The sequence below is a fragment of the Ahaetulla prasina genome, chromosome 1 (genome assembly GCF_028640845.1).
Source record: "Ahaetulla prasina isolate Xishuangbanna chromosome 1, ASM2864084v1, whole genome shotgun sequence".
In the NCBI taxonomy this organism is placed as follows: domain Eukaryota; kingdom Metazoa; phylum Chordata; class Lepidosauria; order Squamata; family Colubridae; genus Ahaetulla; species Ahaetulla prasina.
Window position 1 is genome coordinate 225986367 of NC_080539.1, and position 26840 is coordinate 226013206.

General features: G+C 38.3%; 2 protein-coding genes across 2 annotated transcripts in view; both read left to right on the top strand.

Moving 5' to 3' along the window:
- Positions 1-16244, top strand: part of ACVR1C (activin A receptor type 1C) — a 63077-nt gene extending 46833 nt beyond the window's left edge. Inside the window, exons 5-9 of the mRNA XM_058192418.1 lie at positions 4674-4841; positions 7107-7263; positions 8207-8331; positions 9820-9950; positions 11922-16244. Coding sequence (XP_058048401.1) covers positions 4674-4841; positions 7107-7263; positions 8207-8331; positions 9820-9950; positions 11922-12044 — 704 coding nt within the window. The 3' untranslated portion in view covers positions 12045-16244. The remainder of the gene's footprint in view (positions 1-4673; positions 4842-7106; positions 7264-8206; positions 8332-9819; positions 9951-11921) is intronic.
- Positions 16245-26744: 10500 nt separating this feature from the next.
- Positions 26745-26840, top strand: part of CYTIP (cytohesin 1 interacting protein) — a 28556-nt gene continuing 28460 nt past the window's right edge. The window contains exon 1 of the mRNA XM_058192442.1: positions 26745-26839. Within this exon, the coding sequence (XP_058048425.1) occupies positions 26837-26839 (3 nt within the window). The 5' untranslated portion in view covers positions 26745-26836. The remainder of the gene's footprint in view (position 26840) is intronic.

The window sequence follows — 26840 nt, forward strand, 5'->3', positions numbered from 1 at the left end:
GTGGGCCTTAGGTTCACCATCACTGGCTTAGTTCATCATACTTTGGATCTGGAAAATAGAGGAAAGATATATTCTGTAATTGTGCTGTGAGTAAGCACTAGTCCTATATCCATTCCGCATAGACAACAAAGATGATCAGTGGCTTTTGGAAGCACATGCACACATATATGAAATATATACAGTATATACTGTGTGTATATATGTGTGTATATGATGGTTGTGTGTGTTTGATGTAAATATTACAGCCTCTAAGTATCCTATTCCTTTTCATTCCCTTAGATTTCTAAGGAGTTGATGAAACAGGTAGGACAACCTCTGAAACAGATCAAACAAAAATTAAGGCCTGTTTGAAGTTTAACTCACAACAGTGGAGACAACAAATAATTGCTCTAATGCTGGTGTGTCCACATAGAGGTGGTCACTGCTTTTTTCTCCCATGCTGTGAGACATTTCCTTTGTCAAGATGACAGAGAAGGAGTTAGAACAGTCAGTGGCTAGCTAGGAGCACTTTGAATACATCTTTACAGATAAAATCATTTATCTAAAATCATTATCGTGACCTGGGCTTTAGTGTTGGGGAAGGCCACAAGAATGATGTTTAATTGGTCCTCTTACTTTGAATTCTTCTAGCTTGCAGATATTAAAGGATAAGGATGGCATAAAATTAAGTACTTCCCTGGTAGCAGGATGGGTTTCACTCTGCCTAAAAGAGGAAACATTGGCTTCTGTTGAAGAAGCTCCCTCCCTCTCTCTCTGGGCAGTTATAACAAATCACAAACATTCTATTTCTAGAAAGCAAACTAAGAAGGCATGGTACTTATGACCTGGACCTATTTCAATTGCATTTCTGGCAGTTGATGAATGGCATACTAGAAACTGGCTGCAAGGAGTGGGTAGGTAGTACACAGCCTTCCTAGTTCTCCTGTGTGCCTCAGTGATATTTTTTCTGAATTCTTTGCCAAGGTTGGACCTTAGGGGGCACTGTTTCACAATAGTTGTAGCCCTTCTGTCAGGTTTTGTCCAAAACTTGGTGCTTGGAAACTACTATTTGACGTCTAGGCCATTGATCTGCAATATCTACCACTTTTTTATTTTGATCTATGTGCTGTTCAATTTTCCTAATGAAATTGATGGGGGAAATCATTCTGAGTTTTAGAGTAGGTCGTCATTATTAAGCTGAGGATACCAATCCTGATCATGCAGCTTCAGGGAAGCTGCTAGAAATCTTTGAATGTTGTATAAACTCGGTGATAGATTGAAACGAGGCGGGAGGGAGCTGAAATTAAATTTAGGCAAGACAAAGATGCAATTATAAAGCTGAATCCCAGGTTTGAGACCGTTTTGTACAGAGTCACACTCTCTTTAAAAGAAGTTCAAAGGGGCGTGCATAAGAGCACAAGAGTGCCTACCGTTCCTGTCCTATTATTTTCTTTCGTTATATCCAATTAATATAGTTATTACATACTCATACTTATATATATGCTTATATATTATATAGTTATTTCATGCTTACGCTTATATATACTGTGTAATTCATGCTTACGCTTATATATACTGTGTGACTAAATAAATAAATAAATAAATAAAATAAAATAAAAGGCTAGATCCACAAACTGAAATCATTCCTGAGCTGGAATATCCCAAGATTTGTAAGTGGCAGTCACGACAAGAAATATGCTGGCAGGTTGCAGCAGCTCTTCCTGAACTGGTTGGATTTGGTGACAGTTATCCATGTCTTGGTTACAGCCCGATGTGACTGTTGCAATGCCGTTTACACAGGACTCCCTAGAACTCGCAGCCAATGCTAGTTGATGTTCAATGCAACTAGCTGTCAGGCCTGGAAACATTGATTGGGGTGGGGGTTATTATATTATTGTATTATATTTTATTATGTCATTATTCTCTTTTATTAGTTTTATTGTTTTATAGATGAGGTTTTTATATTCCTGTAAGCCGCCTTGAGTCGCCATGTGCGAATAGACAGAAAAATAAATTTCCTAAAATAAATAAATAAATAAATAATTAAATGACAGCTGGGCTGCTGTCTGGTGCAAGGTGTCATATGGTACATTTGCTGTCAAGTTCTCTGCTCTTTGGTTCAAGGTACTAATATTTGGGAGTTCATCTCCCAAAGCTGGAGAGAACCCAACAGCAAGATATGTACTACAACCTGGCCTATTTCCCCCCCCCCAGGAAATTTTTATGATGCACATACCATCATGCTTCATCATACTTTTAATTGTTAATTAACAGCAGGATTAATTTTTATTTATCTTTGTCCCATCTGTACTCTGGTTTTTAATTTTATTAGCTATCTCCATACCTATGTCAACAGAAAAAAAATGTAAAGGTAAAGTGCGATTCTTGCTAGAAAGGAGGGGTATATATCAAATGAATCAAATAAAAATATATAAATTGTATTTTATGCCCATAATAACAGAAAATAAGATACAATTTTAATAAATGAACATACAAACAAATATGAGGATATAGCCTAGCATAGCTTTGGCTTCTATAGACCTAAGTTTCTACATTCAACACCAAACATTATAAACGAAATGAAATAAAAATGGCAAGGAAAAATTGGCCGTCTGCAAGGGGGAAACCCGATCTGTGCAAAACCCAACTCAAAAGGTCCGCTTGGCCCCAATCTCAGCACAGGCAGAGGGTATTCATTCCTTTTCCAGGGATCAGAGATGCTATCAATGTAGCTTTGGGAATATTTTAAGTCCTCACTCTATAGCAGCTTTTGCATACTTTATTTAAATTCTTCCCTGTGCTTGACATTATTCTGCTCACTTTTAATCTGCTCAAGAGAATTATTGTTTCTGGGTGGCTAAACCCATAAATCGGTTAAGAATAAAATGTGTGAAAGGGTATATGGACCTGCTGGAACACGGATAGAAAGATAGGAAGAAGTATAATGAATAGTGTAGTAAATGGTAAACAGAGCTGTGTTCCTTTTTCTTATCGCTCGCCTTTAATGTCTTCGGATGACTGCTTCTTAGTTTCCCCCCCCTGCATGCTGCATAGTGTTGCCTAGTCAAAGAAATAGTGTGAAGAGAATGTAGATATATGCAGAAGTTAGTGGAACCATAACTTATGTAGAAAATAGAAGTATTATGGCAAATGTTCAGTGGGTGGATAGTGAAGGACATTGCTTATTGGTTCAGGAAAGAGGCAAAGAATTTAATCAAGGTCAAAGTACCCATTCTCAGTTAAATTTAAATAAAGTTGGACGTGGCTGCATTTCAAAGACTACTTGTTATCTTATATTTGTTTTGTGTGTTTTTTACACAACTGCCATAATTAGAGCGCTATAAAGTGCTCTTAAGATATAGTCCTATGGTAGGATGAATTCCAGAGGCTTCTTTAAATAAATCGCCTCCTGTGGTTTATTTATTTTGACCAAGGAGCAAATACCCTCTGGCTTTTTGGCTATATTTTCAGGGGAATAGTAGCATTGTACTATTAAGGGCTGCAATGAAGAGGAATGGAGGCCAGTGAATATGGCTTCTTTCTTCTCTTGTTGGGGTGCAGCTGCTGGGACTTTGGGCTCAGAGAGATTTTGACCAGTTAATTACATTCTGTTTAAATCTATTGGTTGTGCTGGAATCAAGAATATACAGTTCTGGATGGAGATTTCCAAAATGGGCAAGAATTTTATAGCAGCTAAGCAATTAAAAGAAGTAAAGGTACTACAGGTCTCTTTCTTTTCCTGTATGAACAGTTTTTTTTTTTAAAAGAATGATATCTGAGCCTTAAAAGGTTGATTGCTTCTTTGATTGGAGAAGGGCCATGATGACCTTGAGTCTATTTATTTCCTAAAGCATTCTTAAATAACCTAGTTCAAAAATCATTTCCACTTTTTGCTATAATAGTTCCATATGCCTTAAACCAGAGGAGAAATGCTCCTGGTTTGGACCGGATCGCTCAATCCGGTAGCGATCTTTGCTGGTGGTTCGGAGAACCGGTAGCAATCGCGGTATGAGGCTCTGCCCACCCACCAGGTTGTCATTACTTTCTCGTTTTAACCAGGAAGTAATATGTTTTGTACCCTCTGCGCATGTGCAGAAAGGTTTTGCGCATGCACAGAGGGTGTGCGCGCGCATGTGCAGTTGTGCACTTCTGAACCAGTAAGGAAGGTAAGTAGATTTCACCCCTGCCTTAAACCCATTTTTGTTTCATGTGAATGCCACATGAATGAGTGCTCATCTGACAATTTACTATCATTTAAATGTCTTTGTCCTTGAAGAGAAGGATCCATGACATATAGAAGCAGCATGTCAATGAATTTGTAAAGATACTGCCTAAGGAAACAGTTAGCATAGCACAGGCGGATGAACTACAAGGCAGATAAACAGTCAAAATATACCACTGTCTGCCCTCCCTCTAATGCACTGATTTTCACTCATGAGTCTTACGCTCATAAATATAGCTCATCCCATGCATGTTTATTTGGAAACTGGCCTCTGCATTCCGTGATCCTTACTCCGCAGTGTTGATGATTGATGCTTTAATATGTGAAACTCCATTCTAGTATGTTTTATATAGCCACATTAGTAGTGCCAAATCTTTCCTACCAAAAATCAACAGGTTTTGCAAATCTCATGAACCTTGGAATGATTAAACTTACATGCTTTTTTTTTTTTTTTTGTAATCTGTCTCCGTAGACAATGGGACCTGGACTCAACTGTGGCTTGTAACTGAATATTATGAGCAAGGCTCTTTGTTTGACTACTTAAACAGCAAAACTGTGACAGCTGATGAAATGATTAAGCTGACATTTTCAATTGCCAGTGGTCTAGCACATCTGCACATGGAAATCGTTGGAACCCAAGGTATACCCCTTTTCAGTGCAGTTTTATTTGTGTTGAAGTCATAAGATTTAAGAACAACTTGAAGAGAAGCTAGAGGGATATGTTTAATGGGGCAGCCAAGTTTAACTCAACTTAATCGACATCCAGACATCGGTTTAACCAGGAATAATAATTGTCCTCCTCTTCCAATAGCACTATAATACCTGGCAAGTTTAGAAGATGCGAGAACTTGCCTTTTCCATTAGATTATCATTTGCTCCTCCTTTCTCTGATTTACAATCTGGGATTGGCACGTGACTGATTATTAAAATTCCATGTAATCATGAAGAAGTCCTTTATCTTAAGAGCTGCGGTGACACAGTGGTTAGAATGCAGTACTGCAGGCTACTTCTGCTGATCACCGGCTGCCAGCAGTTTGGTAGTTCAGGTCTCAACAGCTCAAGGTTGACTCATCCTTCTATCCTTTCGGGGTCGGTAAAATGAGGACCTAGATTGTTGAGGGCAATGTGCTGACTCTGTAAACCACTTAGAGAGGGCTGTAAAGCACTGTGAAGCGGTATATAAGTCTAAGTGCTATTGCTATCTTTCTTTTCCCACATCCCATTTTCCTTTTGCACTACTTGAATTAACACTTGGATATATTTATAAGTATAGCATAAACAATTGTGAGAGTAAGGTTTCTTTCACCTTGAACCTGATTCCTGGGGACATTATGTCCATTGAGTGATTGCCTGTTTCCAGGATAGAAGACTTTTGCTTTCCCCCTCTAAAGTTCTCGGATTTCTTGTCATCTTTTATCAAAACAGTGACTAGTCCCAACCTCACAACATTTAACTCTCTGAGGTTCTAGTGAAATCTAGATGCAGACAATATATGTGGGGCTTTTTTTTCACAAAATCCCACGGGGAAGATGTAATTGAGAGGACAGGCATCTCCACCTGCTGTACCATTTCTGCTCAACTGCATGAAGACTGTGCCAGCTTTTTCCCCCTGACTTTGTGTTATTTTGGCTGAAGCCAAAACAGAGTTAGAATTGGGCTCCCCCACCCACCCCATTACTATTGTATTTCTTGGATTTGAGGTGGTCTGTTCACTTGCTGTGCCATATCTTTCAGCATCACAAGGCATATGTTGCATCCACTGATAGCTGCCCAACCCTATTTTGGGTAATTCAGATCCTCTTAGGAGCAAGTAATTCTGAGGTCTAGGGCAGGAGTGAAATGCTTCCGGTTCGGACCAGATCGCCCGATTCGGTAGCGATAGTGGCAGGTGGTTCGGAGAACCAGTAGCAAAAATCTCTGCCCACCCCCCCCAGCCCATGCCCAGCTCAGCCACGTGATCATCAGAGGTTGTTTTTTTTTTAACTTTTAAAAGCATTTTTTCTTCGGCCGAAAAAATGCTTTTAAAAGTTAAAAAAAAAGCCTCTGATGATCACACGACTCAGCTGGGATCGTCAGAACCTTTTAAAAGCATTTTTTCTACAGCCTCTTCAGCCAAAGAGGTTGTAAAAAAATGCTTTAAAAACTTCTGGCGATCCCAGCTGAGTTGCCTGATCATCAGAGGCTTTTAAAAGCATTTTTTACAATAAAATGTTTTTAGAAGTAAAAAAAAAAAGTTGGCCACGCCCACCCAGTCACATCATACACACACACTCCCCAAGCCATGCCCACAGAACCGGTAGTAACAAATTTTACATTTCACCCCTGGCCTAGGGTCACTGACAGATATGCTGAGCATCTGGTGGGTAAAATTGCTCAGATTCGTTCTACACTGAACTCCAACTTTGATGCAGATGCAATAGAGGTTACGGGTTCTGAGCTTTGCATGGTTATCTGGGAGAAGTTTGAACCCCTGAGGAAATGAGTCTAGTGACTCCAGCTCAAGGAACACTTTTAAGCAGCACTTAAAAGAAAAACGAGGTTTTCCTGCTCTTTTCAACTCTCCTAGTTGCACTTGTGTGCAAAATGTTGTTACTGTGCCTGAAGAATCCATTTTGGGGGTGCATATGCTAATTTTGTTGCAAGGCTCCTAACTATTTCGGGTTAAGCAGCAAAGACTGCTGAGATTTCTGTCTGTTTTCAATTGAACATAAGAGGGAAGTAGCCACTCAGTCAGGAATCTTGCTTTCTGAAGTAGAAAGAATAGTTTATTTCATTCCTCTTATTAGTTTTGGCATATTGTATTTATCCTAGGACCTGAATGCCAGTGTAATATGTAATTTCTGTGACGTAAACCAATTGTACCTAACATTTGAACTTGTTACTGTATACATTTTGTACTTCAAAGGAAAGCCAGCTATTTCACACAGAGACTTGAAATCTAAAAATATTCTAGTCAAAAGGAACGAAAGCTGTGCTATTGCTGACTTGGGGCTAGCTGTGAAGCATGACTCGGTATTAAACACAATTGACATACCACAGAATCCTAGAGTAGGAACCAAGAGGTAAGACAGTCAAAAAAGTAAAGTTTTTATAATATTGTGATATGAGCATAAAACTGAAACGGTGTTGGACAAATGATCTCTTGCAAATTGTCCCTCTTCATTTTAGTGATAGGTCCCCAGATTTGTGCAGTGTTGTAAACCATTCTCTAATTTTGCTTTTCAACTTTGTTGAGCATTTTTAATTATCACATGATCTGTAGCACTATATGTCTGGGCAAGGAAGAATCAAAATACTGATAACTTCTCCTTGTGATCCTTCAGAAACTACTTTTGCATGACTCAGTCTAATTGTTTTGCCTTGGTAAACTCTATGACCGTTTGAAATCAAATAAGGCATTTCCTTAAATAAAAGTCATGGATTGTAAGGAGTTGTGTAGAGTTTATTTTCCCCAGATCTCAGGAGCAAAAACAGAACGATTTATTATAAAAAGAACATTATTGCTCATTGCTGGGTATATGCTATCAAAGCTAATTGTAGCTTTAGAGAGACAAATAGGTGAATGAATCATTCTTCCTATGTCCATTTGAAAGTAATTGAAATTATTGAAACCTTTTTATGTAGACAATAAAGTACATTGAACATGTCTCAAATTGATCTGTACCTAATGTGGAAGTGCATATTTTGTTTTGCATTATGGTAAATTGATGATCAATGTTATATTTGGGAACTATTTGTTCCTTTCCTGTGTGTGTGATTCAAATTGATTATAAGGAAATTGCTAAAGTGGGATTTGGGGGAAAATATGAATAATACTCCGAATTTTTCCTCTCAAATACATTCACTTACTTAAAAATATCATATGTATTGTCCATTTCAATTATGATTCCTTTAATCATGCTGATGTATATTGGAAATACTAATTAAATTCTCCTTAGCTGTGATTACTTGCAATTTCCCTTTCATCAACAAATCTCTGAATTTCACTGTCTCTGTGTTTGAAAGGTACATGGCTCCAGAAATACTTGATGATACAATGAACATAAATAACTTTGAGTCTTTCAAGCGTGCAGATATTTACTCTCTTGGACTGGTGTATTGGGAGATATCTAGAAGATGCTTAGATGGAGGTATGACCCTTGTCCCTTATTAAGGCTACTTACACTGAACCAAAGCTTTTGCTTCTTACTGAAGTTTTGATTCACTTTGGACATGATGTACTACATTTAATTATGCAAAAACGTATAACCTGTTTTAAAGAGCTTTTAAAATAAAAGGTGGTATATACAGTGTATATATGTATGTATATATGTATGTGTGTGTGTCTGTATATATATATATATATATATATTTGACATATTAACCAAATCAAAAAGTGTAAAAAGCGTAAATATACCAAAGTGAACTTTCAATTAACCGAGATAGAAATAGAATCAAAAACTTATTTAAAGATAAATGTTTTCAATTTTCAGAAGCACGTGGAATGAAAGCAAGGCAACTCTTATTCACAACAGTTCTAGGTGATTTCAAATCACAGAGAAGTAAATTCTGGCAACACTGATTTGAACACTAAGGGGAAATAATTTTTTATATTTCTGTTACTTCTCTGAATTTGGACAATAGGGGTAGATACTTTTTGAAACTTACAATCTTTTGTCTAAGGAAATTCTCAATCATCCAGGCCATGGTTGTCCTAAAGGTGCTTTTCCAAAGGCAACTGGATTTTCTTGGGGGTTTTTTCTTTGAAAACATTTTGCTTCACATCCTGTGACAGGATGGTGGGGAATGGAAGGATTTATCTTCCTTGCAGATACCAGGTAATTTGACAACTATCCTGTCAGAGCTGAAGAAGCTTCTTGGATGAGAAGTGAAATGTCTTCAAAAGAAAAAACAAGAAAGTCCAGTTGCTTCCTGAAAAAGCACCTTTGGGACATTTTGTTTTATAGTTACATTGTATATATCTCTACAAAAAGTTAATATTTTGATATTGAATAATGTTTTGAAAGAAAAACAGATGTTGATAGAGAAATCATTCTCTTCCAAGCAAGTGTCTCCAGATGTGTTCAACAGTATTTCTGAATTCTCTGATGAATTCAGGAAGTTCTACCATCACCATTCATCCACCATCAAAATTCCTTGTGTGTCCAATCACACTTGGCCAATAAAAAATTCTATTCTATTTTTTTTAAATTTGCATTTATATCCCGCCCTTCTCCGAAGACTCAGGGCGGCTTACACTATGTTAGCAATAGTCTTCATTCTATTTGTATATTTATATACAAAGTCAACTTATTGCCCCCAACAATCTGGGTCCTCATTTTACCTACCTTATAAAGGATGGAAGGCTGAGTCAACCTTGGTCCTGGTGGGACTAGAACCTGCAATAATTGCAGGCAGCTGCTGTTAATAACAGACTGCATTAGCAGCCTGAGCCACAGAGGCTATTCTATTCTATTCTACCATATTTGGACACACCAAGTTAGGACAAGTTTGCAACAGAAAGTTGTGTTAGGAAGTTGGTGACTATTAGTGTTATAAAAGTTCTAAAACTTGTTTCCTACAACATTTGAAATGATACTAATATGCAAAAATCTATTTGTACCTCATTACTTCCTTAGGAGTTTTGGAGGAGTACCAGTTACCTTATTACGATGCTGTGTCTTCTGATCCTTCAATAGAAGAAATGAGAAAGGCAGTCTGTGAACAAAAGCTGAGACCAAATATTCCAAATCAGTGGCAAAGCTGTGAGGTAACTTCATCACCTTCATATAAAAAAATGTACATTTTCAATATTCTCTAATGGCATAAAAGAGACACAGTGTAAAGCAGGATTTAAATCTGGGTGCCTTCACATTCCTAAATTTCACCCCAGGATAAGGAAGTGCTAATCTATCTAGAGGCACCAGGTAGCTCAGGGGTGCCAAACTCACGGTATCACATTTTCGTCACGTGACGTATCATGGCTTTTTTCCCCTTCGCTAAACCTGGGGTGGGCAAGAATGGTGCGTGATGCATCTGGCCTGCGGTTTGCGAGTTTGACACCCCTGAGGTAGCTGAATAGGCAAATGAGGACACGGACAATTGGAAAGAAGGACAAATAGAGGAGACAGGAGGACACACTATCTTTTTAACTTTCCTTAACAAACTAAAAATGTAAAACTGCAAAAAAAAAAGTACTTAGGCCTACATGTATATGAAATTTCTTTTTCCAACATCAGAAAGGCTGGTGTTCCAAGGAAGACAGTTTGCTGTGTGGTTAGGCAGTGTGTAACTGATTAAGGTCTTGCCAATTTCAGGTAGCTGTGAAAACCCCAGGAGAGTATTAATCAACCAATTAAGGTCACAATTAAGGTCAGCAGAACTTATTAACTTGTTGGTAGCACTTATTAGGGAAGTGCCACATTGCAGAGAGAAGGTGATCCAGAAGAGACATCTTGAGAGATACTCAAAAAGCTAGACAATATTTGAATTTAAGGTAGATGGAGGACAGAAGGATAAAAAAGACCAGATGGAGGACAAAAAGGAGGACATACCTTCCTTTTTCCAGACAACTGGCAACTCCATTTCTACATTACCCATATTTCTGGGAATATTGCTGAGGGAAACCTTTAGGCAACTCTGTTGATGTTCTGTATGGAATGTATGTACAAATATAAGGAAAGCAGCACTGGATTAGATCGAAGTCTCGATTCAGTATTTGTTTCCACACAGTAATGAAAAATACTGGTGGGCGATCTGTAGAACCCCAGATGTGGCTAAACAACAGCTATCAGCACTTGGGATTTCTCTAGGAAGGTGCTCCTAGCAAAGACTGGAGTTGCCTACAAGCAGGAGATGATGGCCATACTCCTTTTCTGTTCATGTCCTTCAGCAACTGGTATTACAAAGCCAGTTGGAGATACGGTTGGTATGTGCTTGAGTAGAAAAGGAGTATAAATTGTATCAATTTAATCTGTATTTTCCATGAATTTGTCCTTTTAAAGCCATCCAAGTGGATGACCATCACGATATCATTTAATCACTAGCTTATCTTTGTGCGAAGCTGCTATTTATTTTTCAGTATATGAATCTAGACATGGATCCAAAGAAATAGGTGGAGGAATGAAAGTCATATTCATTTGAACAAATAAATGTTTCTTATTTTTCATTGGTTTTCTTCCTTTCTCAGGCAGTCTTTTTTGCATGTTGTTCTAGAGCAGGGGTGTCAAACTCGCAGGTCCACGAGCCAGATGCATCAGTCACACGCTGGCCACGGCCATCCCCATTTTAGCGAAGGAGCGAAAAGTCATGATATGTCACATGACGACAACATGACGCCATGAGTTTGAAACCCCTGTTCTAGAGCAGGGGTCTCCAACCTTGGCCATTTTAAGACTTGTGGACTTCAACTCCCAGACATTTGCTGGCTGAGGAATTCTGGGAGTTGAAGTCCACAAGTCTTAAAATGGCCAAGGTTGGAGACCCCTGTTCTAGAGTATATCCCAGCTCTCACCAGAATAATTTTTTGGGTACACAGGAAATTTCTGAGGAAAGGATGAGACAAGTATGTTCGTTCCATGAGCAGAATGAAAGTTAGGGTCTGAGACAGAATATGTGAATAATAAATATACATTGATCAATATTTTTTAATTGTTTTCTTGAGCCCTGGCAATACTTATACTATATCAACAACATTGCAGTGGGAATAATTTTTTTTATTCTTGGTTTGTCCTTTCTTAAGGCGCTGAGACTTATGGGCCGAATCATGCGTGAGTGCTGGTTCACCAATGGGGCAGCTCGACTGACAGCACTTCGTATTAAGAAGACAATTTCTCAACACTGTGGACAAAATTCCAAAGCTTAAATTTACATGCTTTGTAAAAATGGAACAGGAAAATGCATTTATGTCTTTGGTTTTTGTATTGTTTTTGATTTTGCTCTACCTCACATGATACTCAGAATAGTACTGCAAAGCCCAAATCCCAGAATACTAGAATGTAGCTTCATTGGTTCTTCACATTTCATCAGAATTAACTTTTGGTTGCTGGGTGATGTGTGTCTTGTTTTGGCTCGTAAAGGAAAAATGATTTATTTATTTTATGGGCATAATAATCCATGAACATGCTGCACAGTATTGACATGATACTTCCTGCCAGGGCCGCAGAAGCTCCTGAATTACAGAGAATATATGAGAAGTGAACATCAGCGAAAGTTTAACCCTATGGCAGAGCCCTGTTCTTGTTTGTGTTGGTGGTATACATGAATTTGATAAACTAGACCAAAAGTGGGCAACTTGTGAGCTGATTTTTATCACACCTTCCGTTCCATCTAAATTCACTCTTATACAAAAACAGCTTCCTTTTAAAAAAGGAGAAAGGCTGAAAATAGATTTCTTGATCTATTTCTGGTGGAGCCCACTGCATTCTGGAAAGTTATCTCTGAAAGGGTGCAGCTTGTAAACACAAGGTTATTTACTCTTTGAAGTAAACTCTGAGGATATTAAATACATTGAATCTTTATTAAAATATATTGGCCGCTGGCTTATTTATTTATTTTTTTAAATTGAAATGACCGGCTTTTCAATTCACTTCAAGAACTGAGAAATGAGCCATAAGAACTCCTTAGAACTTGAACCTGGAGATCTCTGGAAGAGAGGTTGACTGCAGGCTTTCCTCAGAAGATTTCCACAGGCTGTGTCTTCATGTTAAGTACATTCACTTGGTACTTTTTTAAAAACTTTTTTTTTCCAGCCAGCAACAGTGCCTGCCTTACTTTGTAACAACCTGGGGGAGGAGACACACAAACAAATATCTGGCAGTGTTTCCATCTTTTGTTCAGGAAGGCCCTAGAGAAAAATGAGTCCCCTTCAGTAAAGGGGAGTAAAAAATTCCCCTTAAAGAAACCATAGTATTTTATGACCAAAGGTGTGTGTGGGGGGGGCGAAATGCAAGCACATACCCTTGACATTGCAGATGTAAAGAATCAAAAAGAGATGCTACCAGTCAGAGCTGATACGATTGGGCTAAGCGAGCCATAGGTTTGGCTTTTCTGCATTCCTAAGGAAATAAGCAAATGAGAAACTGAGACCAAACTATCACGGCATTTTTCACAGAACTTTGTAGAATAGGCGGTGCAATATGTGTGTGTGTGTTTGTGCGTGCGCAAATGTATATTATGTGTACACATAATATACATTATATGTGTAATGTGCATTTGTGTGTATATATGCACACATGCACATTGATTTTTATTAATCAAATAAGAATAATTAAATAGAACTTGCTTACTGTGAAAGTTGTTTTTATATTATTAGTCACATTATAGATGATCATTTATTTAAAGCTTTAACCACCACATTATAGTTAAATGTTGGAAATTCTATACGTTATATGTCTTTTGTCTTCAAATTTCTGTCTATCAACTAATTGTTCTAAATCTAAAGCAGTGTAAACGCGACGGGATAAATCTGGAATGTCTGTTTTGCGGTGCCAAAATTTAGAACAAAGTCACAAGGTCCTAATGTAAAATACGGGTAATGCTTACCTGACTTTTCACAAAGTGTGAGAGTGTTTAGCTAAAAAGAAATAGTATTTTACACAACTCTGTTTTGATCCATGATTTTGAAAAAAAAAAATCACTAAAAGCCCTGCAGTCTAAAGAAATGTCAAATAATCACAAGTATCAGTATTAAACTTCTGTAAATTTGGGGGGGGAAATTGATGTATATATATTTTAATATGTCATTCAGTTGTGAAGATGCAGCTTTGATGTTTATTCTACAATCAGAGCTGCCTTTTTTGTAAGCTAATTGTGTTAAGATCTTCTCGTGCAACCAATGTTTCCCATGTGACCAAAGCTGACCATGTAGGAAGATAACATGGGAACCATAATTCTTATATGTACCCATGGTTCACATGAATCCAATGTGGCATGGGATCGCCAAATTTAAGGCAGCTCTTGGATGGTTATGGTTTGCAAGTGAATGGCCTCAATTATTCCACTTCATAAACTATTTGAATAGAAGAAACTAGTAAGACCAAATTGTTGCTGCTATTTCTGGTTGTAACTGTCTCTGTGCATGACAGAGAGGGTGAACTGTTCCCAGTCAGCCACCCATAATATATTCAGCCTGAAATCCCAAATGTGAATCTCCAAATTTCTAGGAAAAAGAGTTGTAGCTTAAGAGGCAGAGTGTATATTTTGTATGGAAGAAGCCCCAGATTCTAGGGTGGGGCTAGAAAGAGTTTTGTATATCAGGGAACAAAACGTTACCCTGAGGTTGAAAACGGTATCACTTTATTTTATTATTTCTCTGTCTTATAACAGGAATCAAGCCAGCCATCTCAGGGATGTTCATATTAATTCTGGGGTCTTAAAATGCAAATAACTATGTTGACTTCTATCTTCAATTTTTTCCCCTAAAATCTGTATGCATCCCTAAGCCAAGATTTCAACAGTATAGTCAATCATGAAAATAGGATTTTCGTTGATGCTGACTCTTGTGATGTGAATGTAACCTGTGCCAATACAATAGTAAACGGAAATTTATAAATTGCCGATTGTCATCCTCACCAGTATGACAATCATTCTTTCAGTTTAAACTAGCTTTTAGCATAATCCTAGCCAATTTGGGCTGAATTCCATAGCTAAGCAAGAGCAGCCCTGGTTAGCACTTGAACTGGAGCCAATGGCAGGCTGTACAAAATCAGAATACATCCCTCCCAAGGGAAAACAGTGACAAATTAATACTGTAACAATCCCAAGAAAACAGTATAGATGTAGTCACTAGTAGTCACTCAATTCAAGGGCCTTTAATTAATTAAGCTAGTCATTAATGATATTTATGCTGATATTAAAACAATTGAATATATCTAAGAAATGTGTGTCACATATTCATGCATAGTGATTGATGATGTTCCTTGTGTTTTAATTTGAATAGTCATTTAAACACCCTGTGATTGATCATCTCTAAATGGTCCATTTATATACACAAGAATCATTTGATGCTACATTTCAAAGGTGATAAACAAGCAAAGAATGGTATGAACTGATCCTGAGTCACCAATGATGACTTTTTGAGACGTAGAAGTAATATTCCCAGATTTTCTGTAGTGTCATCCTTTTATTTGTCATTTTGCCCTTATGCTTACATTTTAAAATTAGAATAGCATTCTAATTGCTGAAATTGATATTGTTATGTGAAAATAACAAGAGTGAGAAATGACTTGCATGTGACAATTGTTGCTCATATTCTTTGTTCTATAGGGACTGCTGATAAAGCCTAAAACTGATAAAGTGTGCAATTCTCACATGAATAATTACTGTAGTTGCTTTACAGTTAACAGAATGCTGCCACAAACAGGGAGTTTGTGTTTTAAAATATTTTGTTATGGATAAGCTTGTGCTTTTCTTACTTGTATGAAGTAATCCATAAGAATCAAGCACTTTCCATTAATTATAGGCACCACAATTTTATGGCTTAGGCAGAAAATAAGTATTAAATGAATAAAATAGGTAGTATTCTGAAATGTGATGAAAGTGCAATACATTAAATCTGAAGAAAATATGTATAATTGAGTTGTGCAGATTTATATAGGAAGAAATAAGTTCAAATGATGGTTGATGGTGGAGCAAAGCTCCATTCTAGAAGGGGAAGATGTAAATTTTCAGTTGCAAATGCCTATAAAGAAAATGTGTTAAGAATAGATTTCTCTTAAACTATCTTTAAATAAAATTATGGAACTGAATGATGAAATAAGTTTTCATACTATAACTTGCTTTAACCTAATGTATACTATCACAAAGAAATATTTATTTTTTAAACAAATAGCTTTTATTATTGCTGCTACTGCCTCTAGTTGTAAATAATACGTGTTGTATTTTTGTATACTACTTTTTGCCTCTCAAAGCATATTTTTAAAGTGTCAATTTTACAATTTTAATTTTTCTTTGCTGTTTTTGTGAAGCATAATTTCTTATAAACAATAAAAAATGAACGCCTGAGGAATGTTATCTGGTTTGCTGCTCATACATTCAAGCACAAATAATTAAAATGTAAGGAGCCATTCCAGCCAAGAATTCAGACTTTTTTCCCTCAGTAAAACAAAAATCATATTTTTATCACTTTTTAATTAATAAAAAGAAAAAAAGCAAAATACAAAAATAATGATGATATATCTGTTTATGTTTCCAATGCTACAAGACCAACCTTTTACTAGTGTAAGGACCCAAAGAATCTATTTGAGTTGTCAGATTGTCAAATTCCATATACTAGGTTCAAAACAATGTTGTCCTCTGAATATCTTAGGTTTTGTTGAACAATCCTATTTATATAATCCATTACTTTCTCCAAAAATTTGCTAAGTATAGCACATTGTAGAAACATTTTAAAGAAGCATTGTCCTTGTTACCTCTCCAACAAAATGCTGGTTTTGACTGTCCTTTTCTATACAAACATAATAAAATCTAGTGAATTCTAAATATTTTTTGTTCTATAAGTCATAATCAGAAGTCCATTGGCATGTTTGTTATAGCAATTAAGACATTGTCTAGGCACTATAGAAACCTTTAATTCTTTATTTCACTCATTTCTTAACATCTGCATATCAAATAGATTTACTGATAACAAATATTTAAAAACTAAGACTAGAGTGGGTTTTTTTTTAATTTTAAAGGATTAACAAGTTATTTTAACATCTCAGGTGTCTCAGAACTTGAAAATGCTGTTGGTTCAGTGCTGTTAACAAATGTTGTAACTGTAAATATTGCCATTGGGTTACCTCTGATAGATGATATCTAACTCTTAGCGCAGAGTATGTTGAAAATTGGATGTCATCATCTAACAGTTGGTCCAAAGTCAGTATCCCTGCTTCCACCCAGTTTTTCCCTATCACCATTTTTAAGTCATGCCGGATTGACTTTATGGGAAAACCCAACCTTAAAAACTGGGAGAAAGGAAAACATTGATTTGTTTATCTGTTCTTGGGGTTTTGTCTCGAAGTAAAACCAGTGATGGGAGGAGCACTAGGGACTGTGACTCTTAGGCTCAGGAACAACATCAGTAACAGTAAAAGAGTTGGAAGGGACCTTGGAGGTTATCTAGTCCAACCCCCTGCTCACGCATCAGAGCTCTCTGTCCAGAAGAGGGCAATGCTAGGAGTGTAGAAGATAACACCACCCATAGGGGTGAGAAGGGGTTTTTCCCCCCACAAATATATGTGCACCCATAGAGAGAAACTCCCACAAAATACCCTCAAACCAAGCCAAAGATATCTCAGGTATCATGTTCTTCTATGTATCTAAGACAGAGATCTTCAAACTTGGCAGCTTTAAGACTTGTGGACTTCAACTCCCAGAAGTCTCCAGCCAGCATAGTCTACAAGTCTTAAAGCTGCCAAGTTTGGGGACCCCTGATCTAAGATATACTCAAAATTGCATAGTTCTTTCAGATGTTCATCTGTTGGTATAAGCCTGATGCCCTGTTTGATCTTGCATACTGTATGTTTTCTATGAATTATATGAATGAATTACATGGTGGTGGGCAGGAAAAAAAAACTCTTCCTCATTCCCCGAATCCATGAATGGAATATTATGTTTCCCTAAAGGAATGTGGGGATATAGACCAACTCTCAAAACAATATAATAGCTGTTAAAAAAATTAATATATAAATAAAAGCAAGACTGCAGAAGAAAGAGCATCCATCATCAAAAACCTTTGCCTTGGCAAAAAAGCAGGTTGAACTCTTCATATAATGGAACATTTTTAAAAAGAATGACAAGCACTCTTTAGAGCCAATCGTTAGTAAGAGTGAAAACTGTGAAACCTTGAGAATACGAACAGGAAACTGAGGGTAGGGTGGGATTGCTTTAATGAAATAGCAGAAGTGCTGCGTTTACCATGACAGCCAAAGCACTGTTTCCAAAAGGTTTTCCAAGTATGCACAGCCATTATTATCCTGAAAAACACAATAGCATATTATTCTCTTATTCTGCTATCATATACGAAGAACGGTTCAAGAACTGGGTATGTCTAGTCTAATAAAGAGAAGGACTACAGGTGACATGATAGCAGTGTTCCAATATCTCAGGGGCTGCCACAGAGAAGAGGGGGTCTACCTATTCTCCAAAGCAGGACAAGGAAGGACAAGAGGCAATGAATGGAAACTATTCAAGGAGAGAACCAAGCTAGAATTAAAGATAAATTTCCTGACAGTTAGAAGCATTAACCAGTGGAACAACTTGCCTCCAGAAGTTGTGGGTGCTCCAACTCTGGAAGTTTTTAAAAAGAGATTGGACAGCAATTTGTGTGAAATGGTATAGGGTTCCCTGCCTGAGCATGGGGTTGGACTAGAAGACCTCCAAGGTCCCTTCCAACTGATTCCTTATAAGTGGACAGATCCTTCCAACTCTGTTATGCTGTTATTCAGGTAAAGTATTAGTAACATCCCTCCCAATAAGCTATTAATTCCATTCGGTTTAATTACAAATAATTCAAAATCATATGTAGGAAGTGCATGCTGAGTATCACAATACTTGGAACAAGTTGCATCTTTTACCTAGTAGAGTATGAAGCTTTCTCCTTCAATGTAAAGTTTCTCCATCAAAGTAAACTTTTTAAGGATAACATCCCTGAATTGGACTATAATCCAGAAAGCTTTGGTAGAATATATGTGTTATTGTTTAAAGTGTCTGCCACCAAACTCAAATATGGCTCACATGGCTCAGTAAATTATGGTTTGTTTATTGTTTGCTGACTGAATTTATGGGATATGCAAAACCGTAGACCCAGCTTTTAAACAAACGAAACAAAAAAAAAGGGGTCCAGATAACATGTTATGCCAGATCCAAACAAATCATATTTTGTGGTTTGTTGACTGAAGTGTATCTGGTTTTGCTAGAACAGAACAACATAGCTATTTTTCTGGAAAAAGTGTACATTGACTTTGATCTGAACTCTGTAGTAGCAACATGGAAACCTTTCTGCTGAAGGGCCATCCAAAGGCTGCTGCTTTTAGCAATAGCAATAGCACTTAGACTTATATACTGCTTCATAGTGCTTTTACAGCCCTCTCTAAGCTTACAGAGTCAGCCTATTGTCCCCAACAATCTGGTTCCTCATTTTACCCACCTTGGAAGGATGGAAGGCTGAGTCAATCTTGAGCCGGTGAGATTCGATCTATTGAACTGCAGCTAGCAGTCAGCTGAAGTAGCCTGCAATACTGCACTCTAACCACTGCGCCACCTCGGCTCTTTTGGGGGTAGTTTCTAGTTTCAGCCATAAAGAAGGCAGAAGAATTGGATGATGTACTTCCACTTTGAGCGGAACCCTCTTCCCCCCTGCTGACTTTTCATAGAGTGGAGATTTCACGGTATTCTTCTTTGAAAACGTTCATGCCACCTTGGACTCTTGCTAAATATTGGTTGATCAAATCACAATGTGCTAAAGAAGAAACTAGCCTTCCAATCAGTAGTGAAATCCAAATTTTTTTTTACTACCAGTTCTGTGGGTGTGGCTTGGTGGGCGTGGCAATGGAAGGATACTGCAAAATCTCCATTCCAACCCCACTCCAGGGGAAGGATGCTACAAAATCCCCATTCATTCAAAATCCCCAGCTTTTTACCAGGTCCGCCTGGTCCGCCAGTTGTGCCCCTTTCTAGACCGGGATGCCTTATGCACGGTCACTCACGCCCTCGTCACTTCTCGCTTGGACTACTGCAATGCTCTCTACATGGGGCTCCCCTTGAGGTGCACCCGGAGACTTCAGTTGGTTCAGAGCGCAGCCGCTGGTGATAGAGGAGCCACTGTGGCTCCCATATAACACCGATCCTGCGCAGGCTGCACTGGCTACCTGTGGTTTTCCGAGTGCACTTCAAGGTGCTGGTTACCACCTTTAAAGCGCTCCATGGCATAGGACCGGGATATCTTCGGGACTGCCTTCTGTTACCACATGCCTCCCACCGGCTGGTACGCTCCCATAGAGAGGGTCTTCTCAGGGTGCCGTCAGCCAAACAGTGTAGGCTGGCAACCCCCAGGGGGAGAGCCTTCTCTGTGGGGGCACCTACCCTCTGGAATGAGCTTCCCCCAGGACTTCGACAACTTCCTGACCTCCGGACCTTTCGCCGCGAGCTGAAGACGTATCTATTCTTCCAAGCAGGACTGGCTTAAATAGGGTTTTTAAATATGGATTTTATTGGGGTTTATTTTATATTTTGTATTGTATTTTAAATTTTAGGCCATATTGAATAAGTTTTTTAAAGAGTGTTTTTATTGTAATATATTGTATTATTTTATCTGCCTGTTCACCGCCCTGAATTCTTCGGGAGAAGGGCGGTGTAATGTATCTTTAAAGTTTTGGAGGGAAACTTGGGCGGGAACAAGCACGTTGCTGATTGGTTGAAGCCTCAGCCAAAACTGTATATAAAGAGGGGTTTTTCCGGACGCCTGTTGCTGGGTTCACTATAAACTAAAGAGCTGTTGTCACTCACTGGTCTCCTGCCTCTTTATTGCCCGAATCTAACATTGGCGACGAGGGTAGGATTTCGAGGCAGCGAGATTACAAGAAAGAGCTGAAGTAACCAGGAATTCACGAACCCAGACAGTAAGGGGCGGAAAGCAGCGATGTCCAGCTACACACCGCCAGCGCCATTCGACCCAGCCAAGGAGAAATGGGGGTCGTACATGGCTTGTTTCAAGTGTTTCCTCGAAGCGAACGAACTCCAAGGAGTCTTGGACAATCGGAAGCGAGCGTACTTCCTAAGCTACTGCGGTCCAGAGGTTTTCGATACCGCGGAGTCACTTTCAGGGCCGACGCCGGTACAGTCGGTACCGTGGCAAACACTGCAAATGGCACTTCGAGCGCACTACGCACCAGTACCCTCAAAGTTCGTCCAACGGTTCGAGTTGAGGCAGCGGGTACAGCGTGAGGGCGAATCGATAAGTGTGTATATGGCGGCATTGAGAAAAGCCACCAACCACTGTGAGTACAGAGATTTGGAGGACGCCTTACTCGACCAGCTCATTTGTGGGGTCAGCGACATCCGATTGCGAAGGCGGCTGCTGTCTAGAAGCAACCTGACGCTGGCAATAGCCCTGGATGAGGCCAGGGCTCACGAGATGTCTACCAAAGCGGCAGAAACCCTGCAAAAGCCGAATGCACCAGGGACCGGGGCGAAAACAACACCGGTCCACAATGAGTCATTTAAACACCCTGTGATTGATCATCTCTAAATGGTCCATTTATATACACAAGAATCATTTGATGCTACATTTCAAAGGCGATAAACAAGCAAAGAATGGTATGAACTGATCCTGAGTCACCAATGATGACTTTTTGAGACGTAGAAGTAATATTCCCAGATTTTCTGTAGTGTCACCCTTCTATTTGTCATTTTGCCCTTATGCTTACATTTTAAAATTAGAATAGCATTCTAATTGCTGAAATTGATATTGTTATGTGAAAATAACAAGAGTGAGAAATGACTTGCATGTGACAATTGTTGCTCATATTCTTTGTTCTATAGGGACTGCTGATAAAGCCTAAAACTGATAAAGTGTGCAATTCTCACATGAATAATTACTGTAGTTGCTTTACAGTTAACAGAATGCTGCCACAAACAGGGAGTTTGTGTTTTAAAATATTTTGTTATGGATAAGCTTGTGCTTTTCTTACTTGTATGAAGTAATCCATAAGAATCAAGCACTTTCCATTAATTATAGGCACCACAATTTTATGGCTTAGGCAGAAAATAAGTATTAAATGAATAAAATAGGTAGTACTCTGAAATGTGATGAAAGTGCAATACATTAAATCTGAAGAAAATATGTATAATTGAGTTGTGCAGATTTATATAGGAAGAAATAAGTTCAAATGATGGTTGATGGTGGAGCAAAGCTCCATTTTAGAAGGGGAAGATGTAAATTTTCAGTTGCAAATGCCTATAAAGAAAATGTGTTAAGAATAGATTTCTCTTAACTATCTTTAAATAAAATTATGGAACTGAATGATGAAATAAGTTTTCATACTATAACTTGCTTTAATCTAATGTATACTATCACAAAGAAATATTTATTTTTTAAACAAATAGCTTTTATTATTGCTGCTACTGCCTCTAGTTGTAAATAATACGTGTTGTATTTTTGTATACTACTTTTTGCCTCTCAAAGCATATTTTTAAAGTGTCAATTTTACAATTTTAATTTTTCTTTGCTGTTTTTGTGAAGCATAATTTCTTATAAACAATAAAAAATGAACGCCTGAGGAATGTTATCTGGTTTGCTTCTCATACATTCAAGCACAAATAATTAAAATGTAAGGAGCCATTCCAGCCAAGAATTCAGACTTTTTTCCCTCAGTAAAACAAAAATCATATTTTTATCACTTTTTAATTAATAAAAAGAAAAAAAGCAAAATACAAAAATAATGATGATATATCTGTTTATGTTTCCAATGCTACAAGACCAACCTTTTACTAGTGTAAGGACCCAAAGAATCTATTTGAGTTGTCAGATTGTCAAATTCCATATACTAGGTTCAAAACAATGTTGTCCTCTGAATATCTTAGGTTTTGTTGAACAATCCTATTTATATAATCCATTACTTTCTCCAAAAATTTGTTAAGTATAGCACATTGTAGAAACATTTTAAAGAAGCATTGTCCTTGTAACAAAATGCTGGTTTTGACTGTCCTTTTCTATACAAACATAATAAAATCTAGTGAATTCTAAATATTTTTTGTTCTATAAGTCATAATCAGAAGTCCATTGGCATGTTTGTTATAGCAATTAAGACATTGTCTAGGCACTATAGAAACCTTTAATTCTTTATTTCACTCATTTCTTAACATCTGCATATCAAATAGATTTACTGATAACAAATATTTAAAAACTAAGACTAGGGTGGTTTTTTTTTAATTTTAAAGGATTAACAAGTTATTTTAACATCTCAGGTGTCTCAGAACTTGAAAATGCTGTTGGTTCAGTGCTGTTAACAAATGTTGTAACTGTAAATATTGCCATTGGGTTACCTCTGATAGATGATATCTAACTCTTAGCGCAGAGTATGTTGAAAATTGGATGTCATCATCTAACAGTTGGTCCAAAGTCAGTATCCCTGCTTCCACCCAGTTTTTCCCTATCACCATTTTTAAGTCATGCCGGATTGACTTTATGGGAAAACCCAACCTTAAAAACTGGGAGAAAGGAAAACATTGATTTGTTTATCTGTTCTTGGGGTTTTGTCTCGAAGTAAAACCAGTGATGGGAGGAGCACTAGGGACTGTGACTCTTAGGCTCAGGAACAACATCAGTAACAGTAAAAGAGTTGGAAGGGACCTTGGAGGTTATCTAGTCCAACCCCCTGCTCACGCATCAGAGCTCTCTGTCCAGAAGAGGGCAATGCTAGGAGTGTAGAAGATAACACCACCCATAGGGGTGAGAAGGGGTTTCCCCCCCCACAAATATATGTGCACCCATAGAGAGAAACTCCCACAAAATACCCTCAAACCAAGCCAAAGATATCTCAGGTATCATGTTCTTCTGTGTATCTAAGACAGAGGTCTTCAAATTTGGCAGCTTTAAGACTTGTGGACTTCAACTCCCAGAATTCTCCAGCCAGCATAGTCTACAAGTCTTAAAGCTGCCAAGTTTGTGGACCCCTGATCTAAAATATACTCAAAATTGCATAGTCCTTTCAGATGTTCATCTGTTGGTATAAGCCTGATGCCCTGTTTGATCTTGCATACTGTATGTTTTCTATGAATTATATGAATGAATTACATGGTGGTGGGCAGGAAAAAAAACACCTCTTCCTCATTCCCCGAATCCATGAATGGAATATTATGTTTCCCTAAAGGAATGTAGGGATATAGACCAACTCTCAAAACAATATAATAGCTGTTAAAAAAATTAATATATAAATAAAAGCAAAACTGCAGAAGAAAGAGCATCCATCATCAAAAACCTTTGCCTTGGCAAAAAAGCAGGTTGAACTCTTCATATAATGGAACATTTTTAAAAAGAATGACAAGCACTCTTGAGAGCCAATCGTTAGTAAGAGTGAAAACTGTGAAACCTTGAGAATACGAACGGGAAACTGAGGGTAGGGTGGGATTGCTTTAATGAAATAGCAGAAGTGCTGCGTTTACCATGACATCCAAAGCACCGTTTCCAAAAGGTTTTCCAAGTATGCACAGCCATTATTATCCTGAAAAACACAATAGCATATTATTCTCTTATTCTGCTATCATATACGAAGAACGGTTCAAGAACTGGGTATGTCTAATCTAATAAAGAAAAGGACTACAGGTGACATGATAGCAGTGTTCCAATATCTCAGGGGCTGCCACAGAGAAGAGGGGGTCTACCTATTCTCCAAAGCAGGACAAGGAAGGACAAGAGGCAATGAATGGAAACTATTCAAGGAGAAAACCAAGCTAGAATTAAAGATAAATTTCCTGATAGTTAGAAGCATTAACCAGTGGAACAACTTGCCTCCAGAAGTTGTGGGTGCTCCAACTCTGGAAGTTTTTAAAAAGAGATTGGACAGCAATTTGTGTGAAATGGTATAGGGTTCCCTGCCTGAGCATGGGGTTGGACTAGAAGACCTCCAAGGTCCCTTCCAACTGATTCCTTATAAGTGGACAGATCCTTCCAACTCTGTTATGCTGTTATTCAGGTAAAGTATTAGTAACATCCCTCCCAATAAGCTATTAATTCCATTCGGTTTAATTACAAATAATTCAAAATCATATGTAGGAAGTGCATGCTGAGTATCACAATACTTGGAACAAGTTGCATCTTTTACCTAGTAGAGTATGAAGCTTTCTCCTTCAATGTAAAGTTTCTCCATCAAAGTAAACTTTTTAAGGATAACATCCCTGAATTGGACTATAATCCAGAAAGCTTTGGTAGAATATATGTGTTATTGTTTAAAGTGTCTGCCACCACACTCAAATATGGCTCACATGGCTCAGTAAATTATGGTTTGTTTATTGTTTGCTGACTGTATTTATGGGATATGCAAAACCGTAGACCCAGCTTTTAAACAAAAAAAAAAAAGGGGGTCCAGATAACATGTTATGCCAGATCCAAACAAATCATATTTTGTGGTTTGTTGACTGAAGTGTATCTGGTTTTGCTAGAACAGAACAACATAGCTATTTTTCTGGAAAAAGTGTACATTGACTTTGATCTGAACTCCGTAGTAGCAACATGGAAACCTTTCTGCTGAAGGGCCATCCAAAGGCTGCTGCTTTTAGCAATAGCAATAGTACTTAGACTTATATACTGCTTCATAGTGCTTTTACAGCCCTCTCTAAGCTTACAGAGTCAGCCTATTGCCCCCAACAATCTGGCTCCTCATTTTACCCACCTTGGAAGGATGGAAGGCTGAGTCAATCTTGAGCCGGTGAGATTCGATCTGTTGAACTGCAGCTAGCAGTCAGCTGAAGTAGCCTGCAGTACTGCACTCTAACCACTGCACCTCGGCTCTTTTGGGGGTAGTTTCTAGTTTCAGCCATAAAGAAGGCAGAAAAATTGGATGATGTTCTTCCACTTTGAGCGGAACCCTCTTCCCCCCTGCTGACTTTTCATAGAGTGGAGATTTCACGGTATTCTTCTTTGAAAATGTTCATGCCACCTTGGACTCTCGCTAAATATTGGTTGATCAAATCACAATGTGCTAAAGAAGAAACTAGCCTTCCAATCAGTGGTGAAATCCAAATTTTTTTTACTACCGGTTCTGTGGGTGTGGCTTGGTGGGCGTGGCAATGGAAGGATACTGCAAAATCTCCATTCCAACCCCACTCCAGGAGAAGGATGCTACAAAATCCCCATTCCTTCCCCACTCCTGGGGGAAGGATATTGCAAAATCTCCATTCCCACCCCACTCTGGGGCCAGCCAGAGGTAGTATTTACTGGTTCTCCAAACTACTCAAAATTTCTGCTACTGGTTCTCCAGAACCTGTCAGAACCTGCTGGATTTCATCCCTGCTTCCAAGGCCACATATTGAGTTGAACCAATGCTGCCTTTCATCTGAAATGGTCTCCTCTATGTCCAGTGATTGCCTTTTTAACTGGTCAGGCCAGGTATCACAACCAGACTTGCCTCCTGCATGTACAAGCAAGAGTTGTAGCCCCTTTCTCAAACAAAGAATGTGATAGGTTTTCACAGGCCACATTCCTGTTCGAATGACTGACAGTTAAGTCCATGAAGGTTCTGATTAATGGATCATAGGCTTTATTAAACAAAATGTGATATTCCTCCATGGATAAGCAAATCTAGGTGAGTTGGCTGAAGGAATAGCTTTTTCCCCCAATGTTCCTTGAATTATCACTTCCCCCCCCCCCCATTGCTAATCACTCATGCTACTGCTGATCTATTCCTGCTCTATTTCTTCATGGCCTCCTCTCACCCCCTCCAACAGCTTATCCTGCGTTGAACTTGCACTGCCTTGTCACTCTGGCGCTGAGTCAGGATGGTTCCAGATGTACGTCAGCTTACTGTTGCTTGTCTGCAGACTTTCATGCGAAAAGAGCCCAAGTATTGAGAAACAGTTGCAGGCGTTGAGTCACAAGTTTTGTTTTTAAAAGACCAAGTTGAAGTAACCCCAAAGGCACCAGGCTGATGCAAGATGTTGCTTTGAATAGAAATCGATCCCATGG